Source organism: Fukomys damarensis, unplaced genomic scaffold (genome assembly GCF_012274545.1).
Source record: "Fukomys damarensis isolate Sample0158 unplaced genomic scaffold, DMR_v1.0_HiC HiC_scaffold_20, whole genome shotgun sequence".
In the NCBI taxonomy this organism is placed as follows: domain Eukaryota; kingdom Metazoa; phylum Chordata; class Mammalia; order Rodentia; family Bathyergidae; genus Fukomys; species Fukomys damarensis.
Window position 1 is genome coordinate 30,396,775 of NW_022900932.1, and position 25,047 is coordinate 30,421,821.

Genomic DNA, 25,047 nt, shown 5'->3' on the forward strand with positions numbered 1-25,047 from the left:
TTCCATAAAGATTGAGCTTAAAAAGAAAGGCACTTAAAAATATATGGATAATATCCATGTCTTGGCAGACTGAACAGAGATATACCCAAATGGAAACTAATGGAAGTAAGCACTTACTTTTCTTTGTCTGATTTATAGATTTGTGCAATATCTGGTACTAAGGGGTCATCTGGATTAGGATCACAAAGTAGAGAACATATGGACAATAAAACTAGATTTAAAAGAGAACACTGTATTAGATGATCCTTCTATTTTATAAAAGTTTTATACATGAAAATAATTTTATTATATAGGCACTGAACTTGTAACAAAAAATAAAATGAAAACATCAAATTACATTTATTACATTTTATACCAACTTTTGTAGCTAATATCATTGATTTTCAAAATTATAAAATCATAAAATAGATGAGAAAATATTCCCTTTGAAGTTTCAAACTCCATTTGAATTTTTTATTTAAAAAACGTGAGCCTCCAACGTAGTTATTAACAACCTTTCAATTGAAGAATGCTCTACAAAACAATCAAATTATAACAGTTCAAAACATTTTTGACATTGAGCTCATGTGCCATTTTACTTTAGTTAAGTATACACTATTTAACAAAAAGGAAGATTTGTAAAGTTTTAAAAAAGTGATCCTTTATTCTATGTACTTTATTTGTAATACATGCATTTAAAAATAATGTGATCATTACATAACTTGTATATTAAAAAATATAAACAAAAATTGAAAAACACTTGTTATCCTATGTGAAAATACTGATGGAAATAGCTATACTCTTATCTGCAACAGGAGAGAACAAAGGCTCTGGTCCTGTTTTTCTCTTTTGCAAGCATATGACTACTTCTGAGGGGTACACAGAACCTCTGAAACAACTTCCATTTCCACCTTCTCCCCCAATACTACAGTCTTTTGTCTTTTCTTACTCTTTCCAGTTCAAAGGTGAACTTCTAGAGCAGGAGTTACTCATAAATAAGTGTGGTCCAGTGGTACAACACTCAACTAGCTAGCATACTCGAGGCCCTGGTTTCAATCCCTAATACAAGTAAGGAAGAAAGGGGAATGGTGCCAAGGACCAAGGAAAAAATAAATATTTCACCTCCCATCTGTCCAATAAAACTTGAAGCTTTGTATATTAAACTGACAAGGTAGATTTTCTGGGCTCACTTATAGCTTCAGAATGCTTTCAAACTAAACTCATGATAAAAACCAAAATAATACATTTGAATTAAGTGAAAAAGAACAAATAAATGAGTGAGGTCTGAGCTGCCCATGCAAGCATGAAATTCCTCATCTCCCCACTCCTGCTATGAGCTTTTTGCCCTGATATTACTATCATGAAAATAAGCCAAATGATTAAGATAAAGAAATAAGTAGCAGTTAACATTGACCTGAGTGCTCACTATGTGTCAGATGTAGGGTGACCCTAAGTATATAGTACAGTGGACCCTGGTCTTACGAACTCAATTTGTTTGTGAGGGCTAGTTGTAACTCAAGTTGGTCAGGTTTCTCTACACAGACTTCAAAGTCTGTCTCCTGTACACAGGCAGATCTCAGTGTTCTTAGAGAGACACTGGCCCAGGATTTCTCAATGAAACCCACACAAGAAAGGATGTTGTATGTTCCCTCCAGTACTCATTAAGGGTTAAATCTGTATCTGAGACCATCTGGAAGCACAGACAGCCAGCATTCAGGTTGTAACTCAAGGCTTTGGTTGCAAGTTAAAACCAAAATGCAAGTCGTAACCCAAGTTGTTTGTATGTCAGGGCAGTTTTAACTCAAGGGTCCACTGTTAGAACTACCATAATTCCATTTTACATATGAGGAAACTGAGGCTGTTTAAATTCCTAAAGGACAGTTTCCAGAAGCCAAGGACACATTATTTTTTGTAAAAAAAGGGTTAAAGGTATAGGGAAAGTGGGAAGGAGGGGAAAGGTAATAAGGGAAAGGAAAAAAACAGGAGAAAATGAAAAAATGTAAATAAAATGTTTGTAAATAAGGAGGGGAGGAAGGGGTGAAGGGAGGGCAGGGACAAGGGGGAAAAATGAGAACCAAGACCTGTCATGTAAAGGCACAAGATCCCAATAATGAATGTAACGGTACCGTATGACTAAAATGTACCAATAAACTCAATGAGAAAAAAAAAAAAAGCTACCAATGTCAGAAGATATAATCAGCCAGCATCTGGTAGTCTGCCATTTCTTTTAAATGATAAGGACTTGACTGTTCATGTCAAATGACATTCATTTTGTGACACCATTCCAGGAAAGAGTACACTAATTTGAACACCATTTCCCACAGAATCTTTCCTTATTGCACAACAGATTCACTGGGTGAAAGATTTAAAAAAAGGAAACTAGAATCTATATGAACATTTTAGGTCAGAAAACTTCCAGTTTTAAATAACTGTCCTGAAAGCTTATCATTTACCTAATACTTGAAATGGTTGTGGCTGTGAATCCTGCTTCATATAAACTTCATCATTTAAAAAAGTTATATAGTCAGGTAAACATTTATTTAAAAAATTAAGAAATGACCACAGATTCTTCCCATTAATCCTTCAAAAGAATAATCTTCCTGAATTATATAAAAAGGGAAAATAGAGTGGTTACTTCAGGGGCAGATACTTCTAACCCCAACTGTATTTTTTCAACTGGCAGACTTTCTTGTATCAAAGAAGTGAGACACAAAGAGTGATGGCACAGTAGTTTTGCCTAATAAAATAAAATTGGCTTCTGAATGCATAGAACTGACAATTTAGCAAACAATACATTTGTGAAACTTGAGATTTGGCTTGGATTATGTATCAGTCATTATAATGACACTATTAATAATTTAAAATTTACACTAACATCCCATCTTACTGTATTATTCTGAAGTATAAAATACTGTATGTCTTTCCTTTCTAAACTTTTACCAGCCAAATCTGTTTTGCTTTTTTTGGTGAAGTAAAACAGCTATAGAGTTTTGCTCATCACTGTCAATGAATGGGACAACTGGATCCCAAATCTTTTTAATACTATCTCTTTCTTTTTTTGAAAACACAAAACCCAAGCTAAAAGGATAATTGTCAATAGGGTTAGTTTCAAGTTTCTTGTTCTAACATTTTAAATCTCTTCTCATTTTATCATTTACATTTGCCCAACCACACCCCACACCTCCCAAAAGCTAACTGTAAAAGCCAAAGTAATATAAGAGAAAAAAAAATTAAAACAGGAGAAAGTACAGTAGATTGGTCTTTTAAAAACACTGGTCTCTAGATACTTGTACTGCATTTTTCTTGTCTTGTTATTATCAATGGTTCTACATTGGACAGATGATATTACCTTTTGATACAGTCAAAGCTGGTGACCACTGTGACCTCAGGATATCAAGACAAATACTTCCATTACTGTTTATATTTGGATGATAAATTTTTGTTGTGAAAGCAATCTAAATATAAAAACAAAACAGCAAAACAGTGATAGTACATGAATTAAGAACATAATAGAATAAATTTGCTCTAGGGCAAAACATCTTCAACTTTACAAAGCCTTAGAGGAGAAATACATTTATGCTTTGGGTTTTAAGTAGTTCTGAATATTTAAAAGTAAATGACTCTGTTTCCCTGTTTCCTATTCAAAGAACTGAGAAGTATTTTGGGTGTGAAATAAGAAAGTCTACACTGCTGGTATGACTGGCTGAGTGGCACCTGGAACCATTAACTTGGTTTTCATCACACATCAAAGCAGTCCCTTTCTTCATCTGATTATCAGTTAGACCTGCAAGCGCCAACTGGCGCTAAAAACAGGGTGTTGACCCTGTTTCAGGGAAAAGTTGAGAGGCCTCAGATTGTTGTTTGTCCTAAGAAATCTACTAAGATTCCTAATTTTCCCCAGGAACTGTTGTCATATGTGCTGTTGTCATATGTCATACATATGATCTTAATCAGGTGTTTCTAAAAAAATCTAACATAATTATTCCTGAGTGACAGATCTATTCATTCTTTTCTTCCTTGGTATCCCCAACATTTGCTTCCTAAATCTTTACAGGTCATTAAATCTAATAAGAATATGTTCTTATCTCTCCCACACATTAAATGAAAGACTGTGACATCTTTACTTTTGTATCCTCCACTGTAGCCGGACAGAGTAGGTGCTCAATGAATGTTTATTGAATACTTTAAAAGAAAAGGTCAACTTTGGAAAGATAATCCCTTGTATAGAAAAGGGATTTAATTCCTGACTATAAAAACTTCCCTAACTACCTACATCTAAATTTTTTAAAAGGCAAGACACTAATTGTACAGTAGATTGGTCTTTTGTTTTACAAAAAATGCTACAAGTATTTGAGCAAGAAAGCATATTTCTGGTTTACCAGTTTTATAGAACAGTTTGAGCATGTTAAACGTACCCACGGTTTTGACATCATGAAATCATCTCTGGAAAAAGAGTAAAATCCCTGACATGGGAGTCCCATCAATCACAAAAATAAAATACCTTTGGTGGTTTAAAAGGATAGTCTGTCGGAAAATGTACAGTGAGAAAGAAGACTCCACCTTGATATGCGCTATCAGGCTGAAATAACAAAACAATTGTGTATCAATGTTTGATTATTGAATTTATTTAACAGCTGAAATGATTTTCCCAAATATTGTGCTTGAAAAAAATACCATATTTTAAATGCTCTTATCAAATATTAACAGTTTGATAATAATACAATCATTGAGTCATGAGTTCAAATCCTTTACCTTGAGAACAAGCATCCCTTCGCAGGTATGAAGGATTTTCCAACAATCATGCCACCATAAAGTTTAAAGCAAAACAAAAACACACACAGTGGTGTGATTTGCCTATACAAAGCTGTTCATGAGTACAAAATTTTTAGGATCAGTACATGTGAAGACTGCTTTGAGAAAAGATAATTTTCTGTAGCAGTAATCAGTATAAATAAAGGGTCCTGGCAAGTACTGTACTTACCTTTTCACTTATAAACCTTAAATTCTGATTGTCACATCAGGTCCAAGAATAGAGGCACAATTTAGCAAAAGAAATGGCTAAATGACACCTAATTTATCTCTCAACTCATTTAATAACATTTTATGAGATAATGTAGAAAATACAAAGAATTCCCAAATTAAGTAAATTCAATATTCATAGTACTATCAAATAAGAAATCAACTTTAGAGAAAAGATTTAAACTTTGTCATTTTAAAAATGACCATTTATATACTCCTAAGTGAAATAAATAAGGCACACGTGTAAATACCGAATAGTTTCTGTGATGTGAATAATCTGCAATAATACAGAAGATCCTAATAAGATTACTGACATTTAGAAATGGGAAGAAAGGAGCTAAAGGTGTAGGGAAGGTGGGATGGGTAGGGGAAGGGTAATAAGGGAAAAGAAAAAATGTGAGAAAATGAAAAAATGGAAATAAAGTGTGTGTAGATGGGGAGGGGATGAGGGGGTGAAGGGAGTGCAGGGACAAGGGGAAAAAATGAGAACCAAGACCTGTCATGTAGAGGTACAAGATCCCAACAATGAATTAACTGTACTGTATTCCTAAAATGTACCAATAAACTCAATTAAAGCTGAAGAAAAGATGATCATTTAAAAATGTTCAAAACATTGCAAGTTAGAGACAAGTTAAAAAAGAAAACAAAGATAGTAAAATATGCCTTAAATTCTATTTTAATCTCTTCATATTTAATTAAATATATTGGTATATTAATATTCTGGCAATAAAAGCAAAGACTATTATTACTTCCTCCCTTTAGTTTCTGTCTACATATGAGAGGACTATATTGTAAAATTATTCTTACTACATATATTGTTTAATTCTAGTTCATAAAAAATTACAAGGAATGTAGAAAATGTGAACAAATTACAATGATAAATATGGTTGCTTATCTATAGAAATTATTCTACAGGGCACTTAAGGGAGGTTATGAATAACAGCTGTAATCATTTGCTATGTGGTTCACATAAGAAATATTTATGAAGGGCTAGCCCTCAAATGGTAAGGATAGGTCTTTAATGATAACATTTCGAAGGTTCTTACTAAATAATGAAAAACAAGCACAAATTGCCATTAATCCCTGCCCCAAATTCCTCCCTTCCACTATTTGAACACACTTATTCCATCATTCTTGCACTTCCTGAAGCTGTTCTGGAAGTCCTCTATTGTGAGTGTCTGTACGAGGTGTAATCAGAATACGGTGAATGCTGCTGGCAAGTGCCATCCAAGGGAAAGGCAGGCTTGTAAAAACACTGCTTTGTGTTCTCATCCACCTTTCTCACTCGATCTGGCACCTGCAACTTCTGGCTCTTCCCCAAAGTCAAAATAACCATGAAAGACACATGCTTTGAATCAACTCAGGACACTGAAGCAGGAATGACAGTGCAACTGAAGACACTTAGGAAAGGATTTCCAGAACTAAGTGTGTTCAATGGAGGGGTTCTATTTTGTGGGAGATTAATGGGAATGTGTCTTCTACTGTAATACCTTTTTAAACTTTAAGCATTCATTTTGTTTTTCAATATACCTTGTATGTTGTTCTTTTACTCTTTAATATAACAATTTAGCAATCTAAGATAACTCTCCAGGAAACTCAGTAAACATTTTTTGTTTTTAAATTAAACAGAAGGCAATTAGCTTAAAAACTCCATAACTTAATAGATAAAGCTCCTTCAGGGGAGGAGGGAAGAGTGGTATGCATAAAAATAAGTTACTGAGGTACTCTCACCCAGAAAGCAATTTGAGCTGACAGTGAGCACTCTTATTCAATCAGATTTTGGGCTCAGAGAAAGTCCGTTTCAAGTCATAACTGTCACGTGTAGAGAGAAATAATGTTAACAAAGGTAATAAGTATTAGGAGGAGCCAGTTAAAAAACAGTAGGTTATTCTGTGTTTAACACATTCCTGCTGGCTTGAACCACCTGTACTACATCTGTGACTGTCCCATTAGGCAGCTTGTACCTCGTGGTACAAATGGAGCTAATTACTTTTATAGGTCTTTTTACTAATAAAATTAATAAAAAGTCACCTGATGGGACAGTCATACATGTACCACCCATGGTCCAAGCTGCCTGGAAGCTACCTGGCAGAGAGACATACAGATTACAGCCCAGTCATGATTGGTTAAGACAATGCTACCAAAGTAAACTCAAAAGGTATCAGAGATAAACCCATTGCAATATTTATCAATTCTCTCTCACAGATAAGAACAGTGATGAGGGCCAGGGATTTAGCTCACTGGCACCGTGCCTGCCTGGCAAGTCCAAGATCCCGAGTTTGATCCCCAGTAAAGGGGAAGGGTGGGGGAGAACACTGATGAAACTTACTGTAAACTGGTGCTTATTACTTGCTGGAATTCCATTACTGAGCTAGACATTTCTAGCAATGAAAATCTAATCACATTCTCTCACCTATGGGGATATGAGAATAACTATGGTTATGGACTGGCCCTTTGTGTCTTTAAAAAAAACCAAGTAGTCATGCAGTCTGTTTGCAAATTGTGGGCACTCCATGACTGTGTGTACTGATGAAGGAGCTGACAAAGGAAAACAACACAGTGATCCTAGCTTTAGAGAAGCATCAGAAACCCTTATTTGTATTTTACTCCTTAGGTGTTTCAGACAGCAAGGAAATTCCTCCTCAGTCACAAACTGATAAAGGTGAAGAGTCAAAATAAAGTACGGCTATGGGAATGAGTGTCACATACATGAAGTATACTTACAGGCCCCATAATAGTTGCTTGCCAGTGGAACACTGAAACAAACAGAGAAGTTTGAGAGTCACTCACAAATGTTCACACCTGTACTTTTAAAGCTACTAAACAACAACAAAAAAGCTACTAAAGCAAAGCTTACGGTCATCTCCCACGGGTCCAGCGGAACAGTGAGCAGGTGGATCACGCTGTAGGTCACTTAATTCCTGAAGGAAAGCAAAAATACTCAAGGTCAATTCCTTTTCCAACAGAAGAGGTGTAATGATTCATTAAACAGATTATTAACTTCACTTTTAAATTATTTTAAGTAGTTCTATTCAAAATAAGTAAGCAAAATATACTCAGTCACTGATTGAAGAGTATGGAAGATGGTATTAAAAGAGTATAAATGAGAATCAAGACTTGTCATGTAGAGGTACAAGATCCCAACAATGAATGTAACTGTACTGTATCCCTAAAATGTACCAATAAACTCAATTAAAGCTGAAAAAAAAAAAGAGTGTAGAAGACGATGTTAAATTCCTTTTTTATAATAACTCCAACCATTAAAAAAATAAATAAGATTAAAATAGTAAATGTTTTTCTTTAAGTGCTAAGTAGATAATATATATATCATCTTTAAAAAAATGATCTGACTGCTGATGTAACTCAAATGTGAGGCCCTGTGTTCAATTACCAGTACCAAACAAACAACAATAAAAACAAGTCCTGGCCTGGGGATTTAGCTCAGGGAATCCATGCCTGAGTTCGATCCCCGGTACCAAAACAAAACAAAACCCAAAAACCCAAAAACCCAAGTGCTACTTCCAAGGGGTTACAATTTATTGAGAGAGATAAAGACTTGGAAAATGGATGTTTAAGGAACATCCTGAAGGGTATGTGGAAAGCAAGGAAGAGTGCAATGAGACCATGTTTTAAACCCTCAAATATTGGTTCAGATGGTCTTTCCTGCCCTAAATGCAGGAAAGGAAGGAGCACAGAAAAGACATGGCTTTAGAGCTGGCCAGTCCTGGCCTGGCATTCCAGTTGGGAAGGACCTAATTATCTTCAAATATAAAGGTATAAATCCAGTATAAAAAACTGTAATTGAGCCTTAGTTTGGAAGGCCAAGGACAGTCTCTGAGGAAGGGCTACCTGAACTGAACCTTTGGGGCTGAGTGTGTTAGTTTTGGGGGAGATGAGTGACAGTGTGAGACAAGAGTGGCAAAGATGAGCTTGGAGAGGTAGGCAGGAGCTGGGCAGAAAACAGAGAACAAAACACACCCCAACAAGGAGTTAAGGTATCATACCCAGTGGTTGCAGGGGTTTTAAGAAGTGGCATGCTCTGATTTAAAGGACAGTTCTGATATTAAAGATGGAAAAAAAGGAGAAGCTATGTAACTAGTTATTACAGGTAAGAGAAATAGAAGCTTAGAGAACTTAGGCAGTGACATAAAAAGTGATGGGTTTGAGATTTTGCTGTTATTTTTGTTTTGGGTTGAGACAGGGTCTCGCTATATAATTCAGGCTAGTGTTGAACTTTCTATGCGGCTCAGGCTGGTCTTGAACCCCGATCCTCCTACCCTTCTGCCCTAGCTCTGAGCGCTAAGATTACAGGTGTGCATCACCACACGGCCAGCAAAAATGAGAAATTTTGAAGGGCCTATCACAGGATCTGTGATAAATTACGTGTGCAGAGAGAAAGGTCACAGACAGATGTAATGAAGATCAGTGGCAGCTAACAATGACTCAGTGCCTTAGTCATCCTAACAATCTGCAGAGGCAGGTATTGTTACCCTCTCCACTTTACAGACGAAAAGTAAAGGAGACACACATCACTGCAGGCTCACATAACTACTACAAATGGAAATGGAACTCAACCTCAGGCGGTACAAATTCTCCCATTTTAGCTTCACAAATACACAGATGAAGATGTCATTTACTGAAAACAGGAACCACTAGAAAGATAATCTGATTTGAAGAATAGACATGTTAAGTGTATAATTCCTGTGACATTAAGAAAAAAATTCATTTCAACATACAAGAAGACTGGAGCTTTAAAAAGGCGGAGGCTAAAAATCAGAAAATCATTGTGCATGTCTGCTACTTAAAACTATGGAAGTGGTGTAGGCTATTCATGAGACATACAAATAAATACTGCATTTCATCAAATCCAAGGTATTAGCAGTTGTAAATTGTACCCTTGCTTTATATATCAGAAATTGAGGAAAATAATAATTTTAAGTCATCAGTAAGCTGCATCTAGACTTCAGAAATATTAAAATTAGAAAGAGCTATACCTTAGAATCATTGTAATATGGTAATTACAACAGTAAGTTCAGTGCTCTAAGAGACACAAATGAAGAGAATGTGATAAAGAAAGGCTTTTAAAGAGAGTGATCCATGAGCTGAAGAACTGAGCCAGGTAGATGTTCAGGTCCCCTTCCATGTCCAATGCTCTTTTTCTGAGCTTCTTGGTACTTTTTCTTTTTTAAGTGGCAGTTTTTTCTTTGTTTATTGAGGCAGGGTCTTGATATGCAGTTCAGGCTGGTTTTGAACTTACTATGTAAGCTCAGGCTGGTCTCAAACTGACAATCACCCCGCCTCAGCCTCCCAAGTGCTAGATTACAGGTGTGCGCCACTACCCCCAGCGGTGGTTGCAGGTTTTTTAATAGTTGGTGTTGTTTGTTCACTTCCTAACAAGAATTAAGTAGCATAGTTAGCTGCCTCTTTTGTCAAGGAGTAAGAAAAGGATACCAGTCTTTAATTTCACAACAGTGATTAAAAGTAAGGTTTTGAGGTTCAGTTCTGGGTGCTGCCACTCACATGCCACAAACTCTTGGGAAAATAGTATTTTTCACTCCAAATCTCAGTTTTTTTCATATAAAACAGCATTACTACTTTTATCCATAGCTTGCGATAGTCATATGAAATGATACATGTCAGGTAATAGGAAATAGGCCATATATTCTCTGATTATAATCTCTGAAAATCTGAAAATCAACAAACTAAAACACTAATCTTCAAAAACAATCACTACATCTAGCAATTTATCCATAAAATATTATGATCCCTCTACTTCTCTTCTTGAAACCTCTACTTCTTGAACACATATTCCTATTCTATCACCACCCTGAAATCTAAGATGCACCTCACAGAGAGCCTCCTAAGAACTATTTCATGAGCCCCTCAGGTTTTTGCCTAGATCTTGTCATAGTCATGCCTGTATATTAAGGTGAATGAACTTTTCCAAGATTAAATCATTTAAAACCATTATTTTTAAATGATATATATTTTATCTATGAGTGTATTACAAAAGAAAAAGCAGAACAGTGATCTGTAGGAAAAAGTAGAGAGCACGATGTATAGTTAAACACCCACGTGACCACTGCTCAACCAAACCATTGTTAACAAATTAGAATAGTTCTATTCACAGCTTTGCTGGGAAATTAAGCACGTCACTCAAGCTTCTTTGAAGGAGCATATGCTGAGATACAAATTATTAGAGGGTAATCTGGTAATAACTATGAAAGTAGAAAATGCATATGGGTCATTGATTCAGCAGTTTTATCTTACAGAAATAACTGCAGACAACCAAATACATATGTAAGGATATTCAGTGCAGCACCTTGTAGAATTGGGTAAAATTGACAGTAACCTAGCAGGCCATCGATAAGAGAATGGTCTCATAAAATAAAAGTTATATTATCAAGAAGAAGGTAGCCATTAAAAAGAACGGGTATTTATTTGTTGACATTGAAAGATGCTAAGGAAGCATGGTATCTGAATGAAAAACAGAAGTTACAGGACAGTACACCCAGTATGATCTCACAATAGACACACAAACCATACATGCACAAAATCAAAACAGAGTACACACCAAGCTGTTAGGTAGCTGTCTCTGGGGTAGCTTGTGCTTTTTACTTTATGACTTCAATATTGTTTTAATTTTTTATGGTACATTTGTAACTTTTTAAAGAAAAAAATAGATTTTTTTATTCAGGTTCTTATGCACTTCAGAAGAGAGGAAGTGATGCTGCTTTTTATGCCCATATATATGTCATTTGTCCATATAGATTTCATTAAAATCTTTTTTGAAAGACAATGAGAGACTGAGTTACTGTCACAAATTGGAGGAGAGATACTAAGACCCAACAGCTAAATCCAATATGAGATCCTGAAGTGGATCCTGGAACAAAAGAAGGAAGTTAGGGGAAAAATGTGACCTGATATGGGTCTATAGTTTAGTTTTTAGTATTACCCCGGTTACTTTCCTCATTTTGATAAATGTACTGTGGTTACATAAGCTGTGACTATTAGGGGAAGTTAGGTGAAGGATGTATGTGCACCTCCCATATTTTTTTTGCAACTTCTCTGTAATATTATTTCAGAATAAAAAAATGTAGAACTCTTCATATATATTCCAAAACTAGATTCACTATTTTCTTCCCATATTTGCTTCTTTTTCTATTCCCAATGCCTGTTAAAGGAATACTAACTGCCCAGTCACAAGGCTTGAAATTTTCACATTGTTCTGACACGTCTTTCTCTTGTCCTTGTCAGATGGAGAGTATAATATATTCTGCTTTGCAATACCCATTACAATGCTTAACTTCTCAATATCTATGCATTACGTGCATAATAATCTAAAAAAGCAAAGCTTTCTTCATTTTTCTGATTACGAAAATTTCAGTGCTTCCCTATTGCTTATTACAGACCAAATTCCACCAATGTAAGTCTTTTAACTACCCAGTCTCCCACATTTATACATCTGCTTGAAGGTTCCCCTTCAATTTTTTTCTAATGAGTCTCCAAGGAACCTCACTGGGTTTTCTGAAACATTTTTAGCAGGTTTTTAAAATCAAACTCAGTAACACAATGAAACTAAGATGCTATAGGTATTTTTCACTCTCGATACCTTACAAGTTTACAGTGGCACTTGCCAAAGAATCGGTGACATGGATTTTGCAACATTACTGAATGCATAAGCAAACGCAAGAATCTGTCATTTAGCATATGATGGTATTTTCATATATGCAAAATAATTTCACTTTTTGTTTTAGAAAAGTATAATTATTTTTTCATTTTAAAATGTTATTTACAGCACGTACAAGACCCTGGGTTCAATTCCCAGCATTGCCTCCACCTGAAGAAAGTTATTTATGTTAGTATGTGATGGACTTATTACAATTTTAAGTATTATTTTAAAATTTGCTTTAATTTTCCATATGATAAATATCAGTATCCACATGTACCAGTCACTTCTCTGTTGCTGGGATAAAATACCAGATATCCACAGTTGAAAGGAAATTTTGGCTCATGGTTTTAGAATCAATCCACGGTTGGCTGACTCCACAGCAGAAGAGGCATTGCAGAAGTGCACGGTGAAGGAAAGCTACTCAACCATTATCAGCCAGGAAGAACAGAGAGAAGGGAGGAGCTAGAGAAAAGAATAAGCCCTTTCAGGTAATGCCTCTGTGACACACCTCTTCTGACCAGCCCCATCTCCAAATAGAACTTTGGGGAACATTTCAGAAGTAAACAATAACATTTTGCTTCTGGCCCCAAAAAGGCTCATTTCCATATCACAAGGCAAAATACATTTACTCTACCTGTAAGAGTCACCGAAGTCTTAACAGTTCTAGCACTGCTGAAAAAATCCAAGACCAGAGTCTCCTCTGAGACTGACGGCAAATTCTTGGTTGTGAGCACCCATCAAATAAAAAAGAAAAGTTAAATACTGTCAACATATAATGGCTGAGAAAACATTACCACTACAAAAGGAAAGAACAGACAGAAAGGAATCTGTCCAAAGCAAGACTAAAAACCAATGGGGCAAACTAAATCCTGTAGCTCCATGTCCAGCAGCCAGGGCAGGTTGTGGTGAGATATGAGGTCCAAAGAATTTGAGTAGCCCTACCCCTGTGGCCTTGCGGGCTGCAGCCGTCTCTCTTGGCCTGGCTCTGCTCACTGCCTGCAGTTTTTCTCAGCAGATGTTCCACATTTCTGGCATCTCCAACTTCTGGGGGTCTCCAACACACATACCATCAATTCCACTCTTAACAGATTTACTCATCATTCTCTCAGGGGTCCTGGCAGAGACTATGACCCTATCACATATTTTTGCCTGGCCTCCAAGGCCTCCTGAAATCTGGGTGGAAAATTCCATGATCCTGAAACTCTTGCATTCTGCATACCTGAAAAACTGGCATCAGCAGCTTGAACAATAGCTTGGCCCCTTGGACCATGGCTGCAGCAGTCTCTGAGTACCTAGATAGCTATACTCAGTGAAACACTCTCATAAGTGGCCCAAATTGAGCAGGTTTCCTTGTGACTCTCTTCTCAAAACAAAGTCTTTCAAAGGAGTTTACCCTTTGATACCCTTGTGCTTGTGATATGGGCCTGACCATTTTCTAACATGCCCTCAAGGAGTCTTTCCTATTGTCCTGATGCAAAGTACTTAAGTTTCTTTTTCTTTTTTTTTGGTTTTTTGAGACAGGGTCTCACTATGTAGTTGAGACTGACCTGGAACTCACTATGTAGCCCAGACTGGTCTCCAACTCACAGCGATCCTCCTGCCTCAGCTTCCACCTCAAGGAGTTTCCTATTGTCCTGATGCAAAGTACTTAAATTTCTTTTTCTTTTTTTTTGGTTTTTTGAGACAGGGTCTCACTATGTAGTTTAGAATGACCTGGAACTCACTATGTAGCCCAGACTGGTCTGCAACTCACAGCGATCCTCCTGCCTCAGCTTCCTGAGTGTTGGGATTACAGGTGTGCGCCACCACACCCAGCTCTTAAATTTCTTTTTTTTTTTTTTTTAATTTTATTGAGTTTATTGGTACATTTTAGGGATACAGTACAGTTACATTCATTGTTGGGATCATGTACCTTTACATGGCAAGTCTTGATTCTCATTTTTTCCCCTTACCTCTGCCCTCCCTTCACCCCCTCCTCCCCTCCCCATCTACAAACACTTTATTTTCATCTTTTCATTCTCTCATATTTTTTTCTTTTCCCTTTTTGTTCTTCCCCTACGCATCACACCTTCCCTACACCTTTAGCTCCTTTCTTCAAATTTCTAAATGTCAGTAATCTTATTAGAATCTTATGCATTGTTGCAGAATATTCACACCAGGGAAACTATTTGGTATTTACACATGTGTGACTTATTTATTTCACTTAGGAGTATATCTTCAATATGTATCCATTTTCCTATGAATGAATCTATTCTCTCGCTCTTTATGGCTGAGTAATATTCCATTTTATAGAAAAACCACAACTTCTTTATCCAGTTTCCAACGGATGGGCAAATAGGTTGTTTCCAAGATTTAGCTATTACAAACTGTGCCGCTATAAACATGGGTGCACATACTTCTCTGTGATATGATTCTTTTAGTTCTCTTGGAAAGATACCCAACAGAGGGATGGCTGGGTCAAATGGAACCTCCAGTCCAAGCTCTTTGAGGTATCTCCATATTGATTTCCATAGTGGTTGCACTAGTCTGCACTCCCACCAACAATGGAGGAGGGTTCCTTTCTCCCCACAACCCCGCCAACATTTGTTATTGTGTGATTTCTTGATAGCAGCCATTCTTTGTGGGGTGAGGTGGAATCTCAGTGTTGTTTTCATCTGCATCTCTCGAATGACCAGTGATGTGGAACATTTTTTCATATATTTTCTTGCTGCTTAAATTTCTTTTTAATGCTAATCTTTTAGCAATCATGCTTTCCTTGGCCCCAACTTTACAGGTGGTTCTTCATATGTTTCAGTTCTAATTTTTGCTCTTGGTTCTCACTATCAATCTGGCTTATAGAAGCCAGAAGTATCCATGACACAGCTTAAATATTGGGCTGCCTTAAGATTTCCTCCACCAGAAGTATTAGTCCACCACTTCTAAATTTAGCCTAAAAGTTAGAATTTGTCCTTAGAATAAGGGCAAAATGTAGGCAAGTTCTTTGTAACAGTGAAACACTCATAAGCTTTGGTCCAATTTCTAATACATTCTCTTCATTTCCAAAGGAAACCTCATGAATCTGCCCTTTACTATTTGCATTCCCATCAGCATTCTCATATTCTCACCTCTGACCAGGATTGCCTGCCCATCAGATTCTGCTTATAGAATTTTAGGGCTTTTCTAGCCTGCACCTCCAAACCTTTCCAAACTTTTCCCACAAACCAGTTGTACAGGCTTCTGAACCACATGGTCAGGTACAGCAACTTTTCTGACACCAATTTTCTGTATTAGGCACTTTCCTGTTGTGGAGACAAAATATCCAACACCTGCAACTTTAAGGAAAGGTCTGTTTTGGCTCAGTTTTAAGGATTCAGTTCATGGTCGGTCAGCTCTAAACAGAAATAGCCTGCGGAAAGGGCAAGATGGAGGAAAGCTACTCAACCTATGGCAGCCTGGAAGCAGTAAGAGAAAGGGGGGACAAGAATACACACTGCACCCCAGTCACTCCCTCAGTGACCCGCCTCCTCTGAATAGGGCCCACCTTGGAACATGACACTCTAGGAGGACATTTTAGATCTAAGCCATAACACTACACCGACAAAAGCATTTTGGAGGTCCTCATAGTTTTAAGAATACAAAGGATTCCTCAGACTAAAATGTGTGAAAACCACTCATCTATGCTGACTACTTGGATGTTCCCTGTATGTGGCTAAATTTTCTGGCTTTTATAATTTTCTTCTCTAAGATAACCTTCCTGCCATCAACCTGTGTCCAAACTGTATCCATTCTTCTTAACGGTGGCTATCTTTTCAAAAGCCATTTCAAAATGTATGTAAGTCTATTTAACGGTGCTGGGAATTTAATACAGGGCCTTGCATATGGCAAATACTCTTCATTTGAGCTACTCCCAGCCCTCACATGCTATTTTTAAAAATATGGGTTTAGCATCAGACCCAGATCAAATATGGCCTGTCTGCTGACCTTTACTAGCTGTGTGGCTTGGGCAATTTAGAGAACCTCTCTGATTATATTATTTTTTAAATGGGGACAATATGGGTTACCTGGATACTGATAAGAAATGAAAAAACAAGCACTAGCTTAATACTTGGCATGTATAACAGATGTTGAATGTCAACTTTTACCTCCCTCTCCTCTTTTATAAATTTTTTTGTTTTGGCTACGTTGTTCATGCTGGCCTTGAACTCAATGTGTAGCGCAGACTATCCTTGAACTCATGGGACTCCTGCCTTAAGCTTCCTAAGTAATGGCATCAGAATGTTTTTTCATTTTTTGTTTTTCGTTACTGGGATTTGAACTCAGGCCCTTCATGCTAAGCTACATCCCCAAGTTCTTTTTTGAGATAAGGTCTTGCTATAAATTGCCCAGGCTGGGCTCAAATTTGCAGTCCTCCTGGGATTACAGGTGCGCACCACCAAACACAGCTAGAATGTTATTTATTTATTTATCTATTTATTTATTTATTTGGTTTTTTGAGACAGGGTCTCAATATGTAGTTGAGACTGATCTGGACTTCACTATGTAGCCCAGGCTGGTCTCAAACTCACAACGATCCTCCTGCCTCAGTCTCCCGAGTGCCAGGATTACAGGTATGCGCCACCATGTCTGGCTAGGTTTTTTATTTATTTTTGAGACAAGGTCTCACTAGGCAGTTCAGGCTGTCCATAACTCACTACGTAGCCCAGGCTGGTCTCAAATTTGCAGTGATTCTCCTGCCTCAGCCTCCTGACAATGTTTTTTTTTTTTTTTTAAACAAATGTTTTTATGTATTTTCTTCATAGATTCCCTAAAATATTTAAAACAATGCTTTTCACATATTTACTATATTTGGCATTATTTCAGTTGAAGGATAAAATTTAAGGAATAATATTAAATATCTCAAAGTTCAATTTTTAGAAAAGTAAATTATTAGATTTGGCAAGAGAATAAAAACTGATTGCTACCTTAATACAGATATGCAGTGTGCATATCAGAAAGTGCTTAGTAAGTGTTAGAATATCTCAGGTCACTTAGAACACTGACACACCCTTTTACATAACACTGACATCTAACAATGAGTATCTAAGATATATTAATCATTAACATATTGTGCTGTTACAAAGACTTCTGATTTGAGGAATGTATGATATGTTCTAGTAAAGAGTCCAAAGTTACATAAAATTCCCACTAAAATTTTTTGTTGCGGTGTCTCTAGTTAGAAGACCTCTAACTCTATCCCACCCTTACTGTTCATTTAGGGTGCTGCTGGCCTACTTTCGGAACAGCTTTGTGCTGCTCTTCCGCGATGAGCTGGGCTTTGCGTGCTAACCCAGTCCCAAAGTCAGTCAGGTTTTAATGGCAGACCGAGTCCTCCATGAAGAGCTGCCCACAGACATGGTCATGTCAAGATGAAGAGCTTTAAAAATTTTATTCCACACCCAATCAGTTGGACTAATAAAAGTCTATTAAGTACTTCCACAGCTAACAGGCATCACTCTAATTTTACAATATCCAATTCTCCCTGCTGTAGTTTTAAAGATTTAATGTAACAGCATCAGATACAATGCTAATAAAGATGCTCCCAAGTCACTGGTCAGGCACATTTCTTGAAGATTAAACTGTAGCATGAAATTCAAAAATGTACTCATTTGTAGAGAAAGTATCTTCCTAAGATGGGAAGGATAAGAAAGAGGTCCTCTAGATTCTTAGAAACTTAAAGGTGGCTGCTCTAGTTGTGCTTCCAAATACATGTGAGAGTAGCATTAAGCCTCAAGGCTTGCTTTCTGAATGTGTTCACTAGTTTGTTTGTTTGCTTGCTTTTGCTAGGTATTTTATAAAGTTACATTCAGGGCAGTTGCACTTTGCCATACAAGTCATATGCTACCAGCTGCAAAGGACATCGTTCACATAGACCACAAGCAGCTACAACATCCCTAGAGCCCTGCAATCTCTGTTTTAAAAAGCTACACATAAGCGGGGACAGGGATTTAGCTCAGTGGTTCCACCACCTGCCTTGCAAGCACAAGGACCAGAGTTTGACCCCGGTTACCAAAAAAAAAAGCTACACATATAAGAAAATGAACACATTCTTTAAAGCCAACTTGGGATGTTATATCACCATTTCGGGTAAACAAACAGCACTTGTGATATGGATGTAAAAGTGATGTGCTTAACATCTAAGGGACACAATCAGTACTTATAACCGAGAGGGTTGCAAATAGAAAAAAAAAAGGCACAAACCCGGAATTTAAAAATGAAAATAGCAACATTCTAATGTAAAGAAAAGATTTTTTTTTTTTCAGTAGATGATACTGGGTCAGTCAGGTGTGGTGGTGCACACCTGTAATCCCAGAACTCAGGGGGTTGAGGTAGGAGAATGACCACAAGTTCGAAGCCAGGGTGAACTACTTGAGTCCAAGCTCAGCCTGAACTACATAGTGAGACCTTGTCTCAAAACAACAACAGACAAACAAAAAGATACTGGGTCATTAGGTATCCAAATAGAAAAAAAAATTAACCATGACCTCTTCCTTCAAAATATATACAAAAATCAATTCTGAATATACTAGAGATTTAAAAATGAAAGATAATAATTGCTTTAAAGAAAACATAAAATATTTTAATGATAATGACATATCCATAAAATATCTTCAAAATATTGTCATGATGGAAGAGATATTTTATTTTTATTTTTGATACATGGGATCAAACTCAGGACCTTGCACTTTCGAGGCAGGCGCAGTGCCACTGAGCTAAATCCCCAGCCCAATATTTTAAAATAGTACACAAATTACACTAACCAGTGAAAAAATTTAAAAATTGGACTTGATTAAAAATCTGCTCATAAAAAGTTTACACATCTGAAGTGTGAAAAAGGCAAGCAGAGTGGGAGACAATATTTGTAGTACATGTATTTGACAAAAGACTCATCAAAATATGTGGCAAGTATTCTTAACAGATTAAAACCACTACTATTATTATTACTTTTTTTTTTTATGGTGCTGGGGAATCAAACCCAGGGCCTCATGCAGAAAAGGCAAACTCAAGCTTTGATGTGGTACCAGGAATTGAACTCAGGACCTCACACTTGCCAGGCAGGCCCTGTGCTGCCAAGTTGTGTCTCCAGACCCCAAGTCAAAAAAATTTTAAGGAGAATCAAGGAGGCATTTTACAGAGACTACCCAATGACAGACGTGTACACACATGCAACACACACAAAAGGGGCTCAGCTTCTTCAGTTATCAAGGATATAAAATTAAATCCAAATCTTGGGCTATTACACACCCATTGGAATGGTTAAAATGAAAAAGAAGTACAAATGTTGAAAAATAAGTGAAATAATATCTAACATATACTTCAGCAATGTACAGCACATACTCAGAGGAAAACTGATGATAATTGATAACTAAACATGGAAATAATACATGACCTAGCAATTCTACTGCCATATAGAAAGCTAATATATATTCCTATATATGCTCACTTTAGTGGCATTATATTTGTAGTAACCCCAAACTAAAAACAACCCAAAAGTCCGTCAATAGTAATAGAATAACTTGTAGCAGCAGTGTACCCATGCAATATGAATAAACTATAGCTCCATGAGACAAGAGATGAATCTGACAAATATGTTAAACAACAAACCCAGAGACAAGAAAAGCACACATCAACATGTTTCCCTTTAAATAAAGTTCAATAACAGGTTAAACTAATCAGTAGTGCTAGAAGCAGGACAGTGATTTACCTTGAGGGTAAAAGTAAAGCTAGGAAAGACAGCTGGTGTTTTTTAATGCTATTTCTTAAACTAACTAGCTGGATTCACGATTGTGTTCATTTTGTGAAAACTCATCAAGTTGTATGTTTTAGGTATGTATATTATATATAAATTTTTTTGTTTGTTTTTTGAGACAGGGTCTCACTATGTAGTTGAGACTGACCTGGAACTCACTATGCAGCCCAGGCTGGTCTTGAATTCACAGCGATGCTCCTGCCTCAGTCTCCCGAGTGCTGGGATTACAGGCATGCGCCACCATGCCCAGCTATTATATTTTAATAAAAAGTTTACACCAGAAAATTTCAAGTGGGATTTTTCCACAGAGAATAATACTGATGATATTGGTAGATCAAGATACAGTATATGCACATAATGCAAAACATAGCTATCAAATAAGAGTAGTTACAAGTTCTCATTACAAAAACCACATTATGTGCATAATATGTAATTTTGTATGTGTGTATTTCAATTTCATTTCCAGTTACTTTTAATCTCAAATTAAAACACACTCTTGATTCAATTTCCTTATTCACCTTTGATTTGCAGAAACTCTAACACAAATCAACTCTACACCTAAATATGGATCAAACAATAAGTGCCATCACACTGGTGAACATATTCTCCAGACAAAAGCAGTCTGTGCCAATGAAGCAATTTGTAACCCAGTGTGATTAACATTTAAATAAAAAGAACTAGCCAGGGCTACATAAATTTCAAAATAAACATTTAAGATATGAATGAGTGGTGGATTATAGAATAGTGTCCTTATATCATGACTAGAGACATAAAAACAGAAGGCCACAAAAATATGTACTTAATGGATTTGTACAGCCTTACATGGCTAAGCACTTTTATTCTGCTTCAGATTTCTCTAACCAACTGACACAAAGAAAAGTACTGAAGGGCCTGAAACTGAATTTAAATGGGCACAGATGGCATGTTTATAACACCCCCACAATATGCTGAGTGTTCTCCATAAAAACAACTAGACACAGTCCCTGCCTCTAGGGGACTTAAAATCTAAAAGTAGATGAGGCAGCTTAATTCAAAGAAAGTAAACAAATGAAAGGAAATAAAAATTGGAATGTAAGGGAAGAGGCCTGCTTTAATCCGACTCCCAGAAGGGTAATAGTCCAATCTGAACAATGGAAAATGGACACTAACAAGAGAGCTGCCTTTTTACCACAAGGCTTAATAAGACACTGTGCAGTAAATATATCCTTTAAAAAATGATGCTGACCACACTGAAAATGCTTTGCTGCTTTCTAGCTTCCACAGTCAGAAGATCTAAGTCTCTGTAGTAGATATAATATATACACTCCACTAGGTGTAGTCAAAGAACATTACACAGCCCACGCATTGAGGCTGATTTATGGCCCAAAATTTACATTACATTACTCACTCCAAACCATATAAAGGAATTATCTCAAAAATCTTTGCTCAATCAGCAATTAATTAATATGACAAACCATCTTTACTTTGGAACCCCTAAACCAAGACAGTGATTTTTTTTCTGGATCATATATTTTACACTGTCTCGAAAAGGATATGTGATCTATATTTGGTTTGTCTGTAAATAAACATTTCACAGGCTTACAATTTAAACTCTGATCTTTTTATCCAGTTGACTAGAGCTATTCCAATAGAGAGATGTCAAATAACCATTAGAAATGTCTAGGAACACAGAAGTTTTTTAAGCCCTTGAATTAAAATACATCTTGATTTTAAATAATGTAGATTCCTGCTGGAAAACTTCAAAATGTTGACAACATCTCATGAATTAAGTTATAGGAACCAAACTCACTTCAACAAACTAGCCTTAGCTGCTTCACTGTCTCTTTGAAACAGGTATCTCTGGCAAACCTTACTTATTGAAAATATAACAGTGTGGCCAAATCCTACAAAAAAGAAAAAAGACAAGGAAAGTATTAGCCCTGTTGACTGCTACACCAGAGTAATATTTATTTTATTTTAACTATAAAAGGTATGATTCAGAATAAAATCTGAAGTCAAGATTAAGGACATTATCCAGTGCATCATCTTTGTAACCACTTTTCCAGTGATCTTTCCAGTGGCTCAATTTCCCAGAATACTATCTTGTCTTTACATTTAAATATGGCTTCCTTTTAAATAGAAGACTCTCAATTACTTCCTTGTATAGATATTTCCATCAAAGGAATTACATTAAAAAATCTATTTTAGATAAATCCAAGGCAGTCAAATAAAAGCTGTAGTTGAATCTACTGTATGAAATCTTACAGTAAAAATCCACTTGCTCATTCCTGTAACTCAGTCTAAACCTTAGATCATCATCTGATTCCTTCTTCCCTTCCTGTCCCATATCATCCTCTCACTGAACTGTCCAGATTCTCCTATCCTGATCCTTTCCCCTAAAAGGATCAGGGAAGTGGCTTCAGAGAGGACAGCTGAGGTCCCAAAAGCAGAAGAGTCTGAGAAGAGATTGAGCAGCCAGAGACTATAAGAACAAGAAGCCAGGTAAGAGCCTAGCAACTGGGATCAGACTGGATAATTGACAAAGTCCTAAGAGACTGCCTAGACCAGCAAGTCTTTGAGACTTGGCTTGAAGGGCCAAGTAGAGTATGTATTAGTAGGTCAAACCAAGTCAAAGGGCCAAGCTGAGCAAACACTCTGTAATTTTTTTCACCTATCCTTCTTCTCAGTGTCCTCTACCATCACTCTGGCTCAGATAAGAGCCTCCTTGGATCTCATTTGAACAAGAGCAAATGCTTATCTGATCTGGTAGTGTCCTATTTCTCTACCTAACACATTGCTGCCAAAATCATTTAAGAGTACAATGTCAAAGCTTTTCAGTGTTTTTCGTTCTCTTTAAAGTAAGACATAAATCCTTAAGAAAGCTTGTCAGACCTTCCAGGATTTGACTCTTCTCTAGCTTTGTATGTGAAACCATGTTCCCCAGCTCTCTGCACTAGCCACAGTGACTTTCAAATCCACAAAATGCTATCTTGCCTTTTTGAAAATGGCTTGCTCTTAGGTAGAAGATTCTTATTCACCTCCCCTTTCTCTTCCTCCCTCCCTCCACTTTCCCCTTCTACTTTACCTTCATGTCTTATCTTAGAGATTATTTCATTAGAGAAATTCTTCCCTGATCCCTTCAATGGGTCCCTTATATTCCCTGAAAATAATCTCTGCTTTCCTTTCATTACACTCATCAAAATTATAATTATAAACAGTGAACAATACTGAGTTCTGTGAAGACAAGGATGCATAATTAGCATTAGATGCATAATTAGCATTAAATTAAGAATATGACTGACTAAAAACTCTTGAATGGCTTCCCCAAGCTTCTGCATTAAGTATACATTCCTCAACATAGGCCTTTAAGGTCTTCAAATATTATGGCTTACTAGTCCTTGAATGCTTCCCAAAAGTAAGATTATCTCCTCCTTCCCAATAAATCATTTCTAGTGTTTTTGTTTCTGTAGTATTCTTCATAAAGTGTTGTAAGTGTTTCAAATGCTACCTATTCTTCCAAACCTGTATAATCAATTGTTTCTCCATAGAAGATTTTCTCCAAATTAATTTGGCCTCTCCCACCTCTTGCTTCCTTCCTTTGCAAATACATTGTGATCTCCTTGTGGTATGTGTTAATCACTTTCACATCGCTGAGACACAATGCCTGACACCTGCAAGTTAAAGCAGAGGTTTATTTTGTCTCACAGTTTCAGAGACCTCAGTCCACACATGATCAGCTGGTTCCAAGAGAGAAAATGCATACTAGAAAAGCCTGTTGAAAGAAAGTTGCTCATATCATGGTAGTTAGAAAGCAGAGAGAAAAGGGAAGAGGGGGAAAGAGATACCATTCCAGGTCACATCCCCAGTGACCCACTTCTTCCTGCTGAGCCCCACTTTCTAACAGCACATTTATTTATGAATTTATAAGTGGATTAATCAAATGATGAATACAGGGTCCCCATGATTCAATCACCTTCCAAAAGCCCCACCTCTAAATGCATGAGGCTTTTGCAGGACATTCTAAACTGTAACATGGTACTTTCCCAAGTCCATCTATTTGTTATAGTACTTTTCTTACATTTACTAATTTCAACTTCCTTAAGTAATGGTCATGCCTTACTTTTCTATGTTTCCTTATTGCATTTAGTATATATCTTGGATCAGCAGGTGCTCTATTAAATGCATTAATTTGAATCTTAAAATCTATCACATATAAGGTAGCAGTGTGAGTCAGTTGTCAAAATGTGGATAAAACACTCTTTGAAGGAGAAAAGATGTATGAAATAGATGGATACTAAATGGAATTAGAGAAACATGTTACATTACCAGTACATAATAGATATATACCTTATTTGCATCACAAGAAATTGCTTTTTAATGAAAGAATAAGACTTACTAGCTTTAAAATACCAACATGTTTTCCATTCTGATATTTCAAATAGAATGTAAACTCCAGTATCACATAGCTGTAGGGCACAGTGTCAGTGATCAATGTACTAGTTTTGCTTTTTGCTGAATCAAAAGAAACAGGGATTTGGCAGGCTGGGGATTTAGCTCAGTGATGTCACCATCTGACTCAAGGTTCTGAGTCCAATCCCTGGTACCAAAAACAAACAAACAAACAAAAACAGCA

The 25,047-nt window shown here is 36.6% G+C and overlaps 1 protein-coding gene across 1 annotated transcript in view; it reads right to left on the bottom strand.

Annotated features, from left to right (window-relative positions):
* Ube2d1 (ubiquitin conjugating enzyme E2 D1) overlaps window positions 1-25,047 on the bottom strand; it is a 32,353-nt gene that overhangs the window by 1,820 nt on the left and 5,486 nt on the right. The window contains exons 2-6 of the mRNA XM_010603223.3: window positions 7,856-7,919; window positions 7,723-7,754; window positions 4,481-4,558; window positions 3,329-3,434; window positions 118-211 (exon numbers count right to left, since the gene is read on the bottom strand). Of these exons, the coding sequence (XP_010601525.1) occupies window positions 118-211; window positions 3,329-3,434; window positions 4,481-4,558; window positions 7,723-7,754; window positions 7,856-7,919 (374 nt within the window). The remainder of the gene's footprint in view (window positions 1-117; window positions 212-3,328; window positions 3,435-4,480; window positions 4,559-7,722; window positions 7,755-7,855; window positions 7,920-25,047) is intronic.